The 11,554-nt window shown below is 38.5% G+C and overlaps 1 protein-coding gene across 6 annotated transcripts in view; it reads left to right on the top strand.

Moving 5' to 3' along the window:
- Positions 1-11,554, top strand: part of LOC128692370 (protein lin-54 homolog) — a 78,828-nt gene that overhangs the window by 1,055 nt on the left and 66,219 nt on the right. For 3 of the 6 annotated variants that reach the window (XM_053781515.2, XM_053781513.2, XM_053781514.2), the window contains exons 2-3: positions 4,369-4,389; positions 10,194-10,335. In XM_053781515.2, the coding sequence (XP_053637490.1) occupies positions 10,197-10,335 (139 nt within the window). In that variant the 5' untranslated portion in view covers positions 4,369-4,389; positions 10,194-10,196. The remainder of the gene's footprint in view (positions 1-4,368; positions 4,390-10,193; positions 10,336-11,554) is intronic. The other 3 variants (XM_053781518.2, XM_053781516.2, XM_053781517.1) reach the window with 1 other exon arrangement.

Genomic DNA, 11,554 nt, shown 5'->3' with positions numbered 1-11,554 from the left:
AATGCTTAAGTAAGATTATTTAGATTATATACCTTCCATCTTTAGTAGGGATTATATAATTCCTTTTATTTACTGATTCTTTGTTAATTCTATGAGCTATAGTCAAGTCATTGTTTGTCTTGCCATCATATTGGTGGTTTATTTGTTGTCACTTCATTGTTTGTCTTTATGTTGTCACCATATTCTTTGTGTCTTTCAGTTGTCATTGTTTGTGTCTGTAATGTCATCATATTCTCTATCTTTGTGTTGTCACCATGTTGTTTGTCTATTTGTTGTAACCACATTGTATCTATACTTGTCACTATAATGTTTGTTATGACATTACTTGTGTGCTGTTGCTACATTTTGTGCCTATAATTTGTAATTGCATGTGTCTGTCACCTCATTGTGTCTTAATTTGTTGTCAACACATTGTGTCTAAAGTAGCCAAGTTTGCATAAAAACATTACTTATCCCAATCCTTTGTGATGCTTAAACAGAGACTCAAACATAAACATATTCTGCAAATGCATTTTTTTTCTCATATGGTGATACATTTGACAGTATGATAAGAAATAGATATGAAAAGATAGATAAAACAAGAAGTGGTAATGATATTGAACAATCATGTTTCCTTACACCTGCTGTCCCTGTTCACCTAGCAGTAAGTAGGTATTAGTCGACTGGTGTGGGTCGCATCCTGGGGGACAAGATTGAAGGACCACAATGGAAATAAGACAGTCCTTGATGATTCACTGACTCTTGGGTTATCCTGGTTGCCTAAGCCATTAGGTTAAAAGTCTGAACAAATCTTATTTTATGAAGCACTAAATGCACAGAAATTGTTCAGAGCAAGGACTGGGGAGGGTAAGAGGTAGGTTTGGTCCTCTATATTCACAATCACAGCCTGACCTGTGTGTGGCCAAACTATTGGTAATGAATAACCCAAGTGAATGGGTGGAAAAAATATATACACAGTAAACAGTGTTATCGTAAATGAGACCTTGTTACTTGAGGATTTGAAATGATAAGTGCAATCATTCAAATTCAAATTCAATTCAAATTCAAAGTTTATTCTCTATAAAGATTACAATGTTGAATTTACAGAATTTGGTTGTTGTGTGGTTTACATGAGGAAAACATAGGCTACACTGGCAAACTATGAAAGAACCTTCCAATAGATGGATGAATAAATGCTCTACTAAAAAAAATCACTTTGTACAGTAGTCCAAAATCGGATTATGCTTTTAAGAGTTATAAAAAAATTGGTTTAAGAAAGTCAGAATCATAAGATCTTAAAAGAATGCAATAAGATAAAGATTTTTTAAAGGCTGAAACAAAGTTTCTCACACGGTTGTAAAATACTGGAATACATCCAATAGGAGTAATATATGGTATATACTACTGATAACTGTTGCTGTAAGTAGAAATAGGTAATCAGAGAGGAAGGAGAGTGAGAAAGATTATTATTATTATAATCAAAAAGAAGCGCTAAACCAAAATAGTGAGAAAGAGAGAGATGATGAGTGAATGTGTGGGGGGGGGGAAGGATGAGTGAATGAATGAAAACAAATGAGTGTCAAATCCCCTCTTTTGACAGTCCAAGAAAAGTCTTCCTGTCCTTCTCTCTCTCCCTCCTGGATTTCTATTGCCTTGTTATGAAACTCAGATGTTCGTGAGGCAGGTAGGTATCTGCAGATTGTTAGTGGTTGATGAGGAGTCCCCTCCTTAAATGTCATATGTATATGCTTACTGGTCTCTAAGCCTCCTGTTTGTCACCCTTCTTAGATATTGTATTGACTTATTAACATTGGCTATTTTGTTTTGGTGAGAGTTAGAGCCTGAAAATAAAACTTCTTGTTTTAAATTATGAGCTCTGTGCACAACTGTATGGCTTTCATCCCTCTTAGGATCTTATTACTGTATCTCTATTACTTGCCTATATTCAGGATGTTTGTGATGTTCCATTGAGTCTGAGATATAGTTTGATGGCTGAGTTTGGCTTGACTTGAACCCCCACTTCAGAAAGGGGCATTGAGGACTATACATATTTTTTTTCTTTGTTTAATTCTAAAAAAAAAAAATGTCTGATATTGGTTCACAGGTATTGAGTCACAATTGGTATATACAATGGAACCCTGGTTATAAGCCATAATCCATTCCAGAAGGTTGGCCTAAATCTGAAATGGCCTAAAACTGAATCAATATTTCCCATAAGAAATAATGTAAATACTACAATTAATCCATTCCAGACATTAACTATAGTTTTACATACAAAAAACAATGAGAACTAAATAAAATAAATAAATAAACATTTAAATCACTATTACATACCTTTATTGAAAAGACTTTTTGGATTATGGAAGACAGGGGAGGAGAGAGGGAGGACTGATTATTGTTTGGAAGGGGACTCCCCCTCCATAAGGACTTCAGGTATCAAAGCCCTCTCTAGGGTTATTTCCCTCCCTGCCTGCTATACTCCCTGCATACCTGCTACACTCCCTGCCTTCCTACTACACTCCCTGCTACACCCTACCTCCCTACTACACTTTCTGCCTCCCCACTACACTCTCTGCCTCCCTACTACACTCTCTGCCTCCCTACTACACTCTCTGCCTCCCTACTACACACTCTGCCTCCCTACTACACTCTCTGCCTCCCTACTACACTCTCTGCCTCCCTACTACACTCTGCCTACCTGCTACACTCCCTGTTACACTCCATCCCTCCATGCTACACTCCCCGCATGTCACACTCCCAGCCTCCCTGCTACACTCCCTGCATGCCTGCTACACTCCCTGCTTTCCTCCTACACTCCCTGCTACACCCTGCCTCCCTACTACACTCCCTGCCTGCCTGCTACACTCCCTGCCTCCCTGCTACACTCCCTGCATGCCTGCTACACTCCCTGCCTTCCTCCTACACTCCCTGCTACATCCTGCCTCCCTACTACACTCCCTGCCTGCCTGCTACACTCCCTGCCTCCCTGCTACACTCCCTCCCTCCATGCTACACTCCCAGCATGCCTGCTCCACTCCCTGCCTTCCTCCTACACTCCCTGCTACTTCCTGCCTCCCTGCTATGCTCCCTGTTTCCCTGCTATACTCCCTGCCTCCCTGCTACACTCCCTTTTGCAACATTAGCTTCCTTGATTTCTACTTTCTTTGCCATGATGGAAGTGATTGTTGATTTGGATTTCCCATACATCCTGTCAAGTTCTATCACTTGAACACCACTCTCGTACTTTTCAACAACTTCTTTCTTAAATTCCATCATGTTTCTCACTTTCTTTACCAAAGGAACTTTACTAGGAACTTTCTTTGGGCCCATGGTTACTTTGCAGTTACAATTGACAAAAAAACACCAGAAACAATGGATAAAGCCGCGAAGTATTCTTAATCCAACGAGAGAGATGCGCAGACTGCATGTGATATGTATGAGGAAGAGCGTCACCAGTCGGTGGTGATGCACCTCATATGGCCTATATCTGAGAGCATGGCCGATATCTGGAGCAAAATTTCGCCAATAAAAGTGCTCGATTTCCGAATTGGCTGATTTCCGTGATGGCCTCTAACCAGGGTTCTACTGTACTGTATTAGTTTATTATTCTGTATTATGTATATCAGATATTGGCATTAACCTGTAAATGGTCCAAACATATATATACTTTTTACCGCTAGTGCCCCAAACGTATATATACGTTTTATTTGTCATACATTCAACATTGCCACAATAAGCCTGAGTTGCCTAGACATGAGAGAATGGGTGAGTGCACTCACTGTGTGCCATATTAAAATAATTGGGGATGCCTGGGTACCATAGGCTCTTTTCCTATTACAAAAAAAACGATTTTTTTTTTTCTCAAAAAATTTGGGGCACTACGCGAGAGAACGTATATACGTGTATAAGTTTGGACCATTTACGGGTTAAATTTTAGGATAAATGATCTCAGTTTGAAATTATTTTATTTTATGTATGGTAAAATAATGCAGTAAAGTACTGTATTCTTGGTTGAATGGGTTTATATACATGTATCAACCTCACATACACTGAACTGATGTAAACATAGTAAATTTTGAAAGTTAATTTTTAATGTATGTATCAAGCTATTTCATTTAAAGTCAGTATAACATTGTTTTAATTTCATGGTGAGGGGAGGGGTTTCCCATTACAAACCACAAGAACCTACAAGAAAAAAAATACCTCTTTGATATTCACAATTAATAATGAACAAAAACCATAAATATGTAAAATACTGCTGATTATATGCAAATCATAATTTCAAATCTTTCATGTAATATCTTGCTTGGGAGGTCAAAAACCCTCCTTTTTTTTTTTTTTTTTAATTCCACTCTTCCAAGATTAATAAAATCATCCTAATTTTTTCAGAGCTCCAGACTTCAATTTTTTGTGAGTATAAATTTAATTGTGAACTGTGAAATTCACTTACATGCTGAAATATAGTGCAGGGCTTTGTTTCATGTGGCATTGTTGAAAAGATTTAGTTGCTATGTAAGTGAAATGCAGTACATGTATTGTTCAGTTAATGACATTTTTTATTAACATTATTATTGTCATATAAGTGGAGGAAACTGATAATTTACTTACAAAAAAATGCAGTTTTTGGAAAATCCAGCTATTTAAAAATAATATTTTCCATCCAGTTTGTATTTGAATATGTCTTGCTATTTTCTTCAGTTTTCTCAACTTTGGCCTAATCACATGCATACAGAGAATTAGTCTAATCAAAAGAACAGATTACCTTAATTTAATAATAATGAAAGGCTAAGTGAAGCATATATATTCATGGAGAAAATTAACAAAATCTTCAGTCTGTGTGATGTTTTTACTGACTGAAATTACATCAGCTCTTATAGCGCTGATCTTGAGGTTACATCATATGTTACACATCTGGTGTGGGTTTCATCCTGGGGACAAATTTGACCTAATTTGGCTGAAATGCTCTGTATAATAAGGGGCTTTTTGTATAGTAGTACATCATTGTTGTCAGTTAGGCCTGTATACATTGTACATGTACTTGTAGAAATAAAAGATCATTATTATTATTATTGGATATTATTGCCAAGTTCAGAGAGTATTCATATGATTCACATTTGTATAGGAACACTAGAATTGGGTGAAAAAAAAAGATGCATGTTGCCAAATCTCCTCCATACCCTTTCACGGGAAGGTGCCTTGATGCAGGTGAATGGCTCAAGATCCAAGGAATGGGAGCTCCTCTTCCCTTCAGATCTAACCTGATTACCTTCCATTTATCAGATGCTGTATGGCTCTTACCATCTTCGCACTTCTCATTCATATTTTATCCTTCCTTGTATTGTGTAAACATGCTCAGCTTTGATGGTTTTGGTTTAGGTATGTTCTCATTAATTGTTCACATTCAATTATAATAAAGACTGGTAGGTGTGACCCTTATTTAAGATATGATTAAATAGATAGTACTGGTAAGTTTTATTGTAGAGTTTGGGAGTCAAGAGTCGGAGTGCAATACTGGTGGGTTTTTAAGTGGTGGTTTAGAGTAGCAACATCCGTGGGACCAGTCTATTCACCACTCTACTAGAAGATATTAGAACACTGCTGGAAGAAGTGTAAAAGTCTTCAAGAGAAAGCTAGACAAATACCTCCACCAAGTGCTGGATCAACTAGGCTGAGATGGATATGTGGGCCAGTGGGATGCCAACAGCTACATCCTGAGTGATCAGGCATATACCAGACAAACCTGGCCCGGGGCTGGGCTGCAGCAGTAGGAAAGCTCTTGAAATCCTTCAAAGGTATATCACAGGGTTTGTTGAGTGCTGGTGAAACTGGCTAATTTTCTAGGAGAGTACCAGAAAGAAGCTTCATACCCACTGAAAAGTTTATTATTACTGTATTATATCCACGGAAAGTGCTAAACATGTATGTTATTCAACACCATATGGCAGGTGTGAATTGGACGATAGAAAGAAGTGGAAATTAATCAGTTTAAAAATCATGCTGAGTCTTCATACTTTGGTACTACAAAATTTTGTCCCCTCGAGGGAGGTTCCTTGATGCCAGTGAGTGTCTCTTGTGTCAATGAAATAGACCTGTTCTCCTCTTCTTTGGATCGAACCTGATTACCTTGCATTCCCCAAGTTCTATATGATCCCTGTGGGTTTAGTACTTCCTCTAAATATAATAATATAATATTGTACAAAATTCTATCGGTTTTCATTTCTGATCTTTACAAAATTGTGAAGGAAAATATTCTGGACACTAGTTATTAGTAAGTGGATGACTACTATGTCTGCTGTGTAGAATGTAAGAAGAGCCATCAGGAAAACCTGTGATGTAAGGAGAAGTAAAGATCCAATTCAAGGATGTCATCGAGATGGGCGAATGTTGATATCCCTCATTCACAGATAATGTTAGTAATGGCAGGCAGATATGGATGAATAACTAGGCAGTCATCATGTTCTAAAGACTCATCTCACAAAGTCTTCAATGAGCAGATGAAAGCAATTAAATGTTCACTGGTGACAAGTTTAAATTGTTTAGGTGTGAGAAGAATGATTACAGTATAGAGAATGCAGGCAGATCACTTCATTAAATATAAGGAACAGGCAGAAGACTTATGAATAATTGTATCAGAAGAACTCTCATTTGGATAACACAATAAGACAAATGCAGCAAAGGCCAGGAAGGTGATGGGGTGGATTTAGAGAAGCAACCCTTTTCAAATCACTTATGCTTTCATGACCTGTACATTGTTCTGTTTTCACAGTGCCTTTCAAGGCAGGCGAGATAACATAGGTCATACATATACTGCGTGAATAATATCAGTAAAACATCAAAGCTGTTGGGGTTATTCTCAAGGATGAAGAAGAGAGATGCCTGATAGATACTCTGCATTCTGCAGTTTGTTTCTTAACTAATATTTTTAATTGTATGGCAGTACCTTATACTAAATGCAAGCATAAAAAACCCTTCAACTATATAGTCTTTCAGTGTTATAATCTAGTCTAAGTTTGCCAAAAATGTGCATACTATGGGCTTTCAAATTCTTGTACGTACTTACACCGTATTTATGTATAATGAATTTAATAAAATTATTATTTTTTACTCTTACTTTTTATTATTATTATTATTCTTACTGAAGTGAAAGATATGGGAGAAAGTGTGGAATAAACCAAAGGAAGAGCAGTGAGTGGGTCATGGGTACAGTAAGAGAAGTGCATTAACATCCATGGACCAAGACTTTTCCAGTATACTATACCAGCTGATATCAGAAATACTGTCTGAATAAAGACAGAAGTTTTCAAGAAAGCTGGACAGCTTCCTGCTGCATGTACCAAATTAACTGGGTTGTGATGGCAATGAGGGCCTGCAAGTATCTAGCACAAACAGGTTGGTTGACCAGGCAGTCAACCTGGCCTCAAGCTAGGTCACTGGTAAACACCCTTTCCTCTAGAGGAAATGATAGGGTGTACAGGAATGTCAACCTTTGTAGGTTTTTGGCTGTAATAATAATAGGGAAATATCAGGTTTAAGAGTAGAAAGACTCTTGAAACTCATCAAAGGTAAAGGTAGGAAAGTCATAGGAATGAGGTAGAGGGGGACAGATAATATAGAAATGCTGAACAAGTTCTGTTGCTAGTGCACTCAGCTCACACATTGAGATCCATGGTTTGATCCCCAGTATAGGTGGAAACTTTGGGGCATATTTCCTTAAGACACCTGCTGTCTCTCTTCACCTAACAGTAAAATAAGCACCTGGGTGATAGCCAACTGATGTGGGTTGCATCCTGGGGACAAAATTGACCTAATTTGCCTGAAATGCTCTGCATAACAAGGCTTTCTGTAAAGTAGTATGTCACTGATGTCAGCTAGGTCTGTATACATTGTACAGTGGAATCTTGGTTTTCGTTTACCCTAGTTTTTGTCGAATTCAGTTTTTGATGACTGTTTTCGTCAAAATTTTGTCACAGTTTTCGTTCATCACCTCAGTTTTCGTCTGCCGTACCAAACGTGTTCGCCTGCCTGCATCCACACAAAGCATCCCATGCACGCATTGAGTCAGTCTGGCTTTGTTTCTCGGTGAGTGAACATTACCCTGCTTGTTCATACGAAACATTTCATAATCCACTGTTTTTTGTGCTTGTTTATTGAGTGCAACTGCTAAATAAGCCATCATGGGGCAAGAGAAAGTTCCGAGTGTCACCCCTCTCATAAAGAAGGTGAGAAACACGATAGAATTGCTTCGGAGGAGGAGGAGGAGGAAGAGAGGGAAGAATGTGCCTTCTTCAGTGATTAACCCTTTGAGGGTCCGTCCCGTAGATCTACGGCTTTACGTTCAGGGTCCAAACCATAGATCTACGTCATGAGCTCAGCTCACTCTGATCAACTGTGAGCGGTACATTTGGGCCTAGATATGAGAGAATACATCTATGTGGTATGTGTGCACCACATAAAACAGATCCTGCAGCACGCTGTGTATAATGAGAGAAAAAAACTGAAATCATGATTTTTCGATTAAAACAGCGAATTTGCAGTGTTTTTTCATATGTTTTTTATAGTTCTATTTGCGATTTCTTGGTCTCATTTGATAGAATGGAAGACATATTACAGAAATAGAGATGATTTTGATTGATTTTAGCACTGGAAATGGCTTGAAACTGAGCTCAAAGTAGCAGAAATGTTAAATTTTTGCCGATATTCAAGAGTAAACAAACGACCCCACACGTCTAATACACGCCAGCTGGTGGGTCTAATATGCATTCACAAATATGGTGATGATATTTATACAATTATTACAGTATTGCATAACAGTAAATCTTCTATTTTTTGGTGTGAATAATAATTCATTATGTGAATAAAAAATCAAAATGGAATTTATTTGTAAAGCTTCAAAACGTAACTAATGAACAGAGGAAATGTTAGTTTAGTTCCAGGAATACCTGCATTGTTTATTCTGGACCCTATTTTGAAATTGGAATATTTTGAATTTTGTGTTAAATTGGTCAAATTAACAATTTCCGATCACTTTATTTTGTAGTTGAAACAGTTAATTTGGCGATTTCTTGTGCTCAATCGATAGAATAGAAGACATACTAGTGAAGTAGCTAAGAATTTGGTTGATTGGAATAATGTAATTGGCCTAAAATGGGAGTCAAAGTCGGCAAAATCGCCGATTCGTAAATATCACTGACACATCAAAATTTGCGAGAGCATAATTTCGTCAATTTTCCATCAAATTTCGTACTTTTTGTTTTATTACCTTCACAAAAAGATTCTCTACCATTTCATAAGAAAAAATAACAAATTTTTTTTTTTTAAATTCTTGGACACTGGGGCACCACTTCAGATTTGGGCCTTGGACCCTGAAGGGGTTAAGGACATGTGTGCAAAGTCTAGTGAGTTGCAAAGTTTTGTGGAGAAATATCACCCTTACAGAGCTGTTGCAAGCCGTGTCTACAACATGTTCAATGACAATGCCTTGTCCCATATTAGGCAAATCATAAAGAGACGCCAGAAACGCACCTCTGGACAGATTTTTTGTGCTATGGGTACAGTGACTCTCAAACTGGTCCTAGTGCCAGTAAAAGACAAAGAAGGGAAGTAACCCTGGATAGGGACTTTATACCTGAAGTCTTTATGGAAGGGGATTTCCCTTCCAAACAGTAGCCTCTCCTCGCCGCCTTCCATACGCCAACAAGAATCTTCAATAAAGGTAAAAGTGATGTTAAATGTTCATTTATCCATTTCATTAATCCTTTATATTTATTTCTCATTGTTTTCTATATGTAAAACTATAGTTATTCTCTATAAAATGTATTTTTTGTTAATACTTTTGGGTGTCTGGAATGGATTAATTGGATTTACATTACTGTATTTCTTATTGGAAATATTGCTTCTGTTTTTGTTGAATTTAGTTTTCATCAGACTGTCTGGAACATTAGTGACGAAAACCAAGGTTCGACTGTATATATACTTATAGAAATAAAGATTATTATTATTATTATTATTATTATTATTATTATTATTATTATTATTATTTGGATTGTTGATAGGTGTTGTGATGCTGTCAGTGGCCCAAAGAATGTAACCAGAAGATAAACTCTTGCTAGCATTTAGAACTGGCTAGAATTATCAGTACTAGGCAGCCCATGAGATAAAAGTTGACCTGGGACCTGAGAAGGCTTGAACACCTCCAGTATTTCACCCTCTGACAGGATATGACAGTTTCCTGTTTTGCTGGACATGGTAAGATAACCGCCTGGGCAGTCTTGAAGTGTGCTGCCAGAACTGATAAAGGCACTAATGGCTATCCTCAGCACCAAGTGACGTACCTGATGTCATGCACACCGTCAAGAGGTTTGTTATTCTCCTATGTAACAGAATCAGGACATACACAGACATTGGTAAAATATAATTGCAGCTAGCACTGTATGACCCTTGTGGGTTTAGCACTTAGTTTTGATTGCAATAATAATAATATTAACAATGTGCAGCTGATCCCCTTGCCCAACAAAGGCAGCTTGAATGAGCATGTCAAGATGGCAGCCTACCAGGAAAACCATGTATGGGATCCCACTCTGATACAAGGATCTGAACTGTCTTCCCATCCCCAGTCAACTAGGGCTGGACCAAGAAGATTGAGGGGCTGTATGAGCCCTACTGAACAAGGACTGTCAGAGGCAGCTCACACCTGCTATGAGCTTGTGACATGCAAATTCATGAAGGGTTGTGTGTAATGTTGCAAGTGCAAAACAGAAGGCTGAACTCTAAAGCATGGTTGTGTGTGTCTGAGAAGGGACGTGCTTACACAATTGACATCCTGACCACAGAACTGTGATTGGAGAGAGTAATATAGTGACCACTAATCTCATGCAGGGAGTGTAGCAGCCATGCAGGGAGTATAACAGGCATGCAGGGAGTGTAGCAGACATGCATGAAGTGTAACAGGCATGCAGGGAGTGTAGCAGACATGTAGGGAGTGTAGCAGGCATACAGGGAGTGTAGCAGACATGCAGGAAGTGTAGCAGACATGCAGGAAGTGTAGCAGGCATGCTGGGAGTGTAGAAGACATGCAGGAAGTGTAACAGGCAGGGAGGGAGGGTAGCAGGCATGCAAGGAGTGTAACAGACATGCAGGGAGTGTAACAGGCATGCAGGGAGTGTAACCAGCATGCAGTGAGTGTAGCGGGCATGCAGGGAGTGTAGCAGACATGCAGGAAGTGTAGCGGGCATGTAGGAAGTCTAGCAGGCATGCAGGAAGTTTAGCAGGCATGAAGGGAGTGTAGCAGGCATGCAGGGAGTGTAGCAGACATGCAGGGAGTGTAGCAGGCATGCAGGGAGTGTAGTAGGCATGCAGGGTGTGTAGCAGGCATGCAAGGAACGTAGCAGGTATGCAGAGAGTGTAGCAGGTAGTTCTTGTACCTTTGCCTCCAAAAATACTTTGAGGCCAAATTCAACATGTAACTTAAATCCCATTACCAGTAGTTAACATTAATCTCATTACTGGCATGTAATTCTGTAAGTTTTCCATTAAATTTCACATTATTCATTATTGGTGTCATTACCTTCAGAAAAAG

Source organism: Cherax quadricarinatus, chromosome 53 (assembly GCF_038502225.1).
Source record: "Cherax quadricarinatus isolate ZL_2023a chromosome 53, ASM3850222v1, whole genome shotgun sequence".
Taxonomy (NCBI): domain Eukaryota; kingdom Metazoa; phylum Arthropoda; class Malacostraca; order Decapoda; family Parastacidae; genus Cherax; species Cherax quadricarinatus.
The sequence above is the reverse complement of the archived record's forward strand: the minus strand, read 5'-3'. Positions and strand labels throughout refer to the sequence as shown.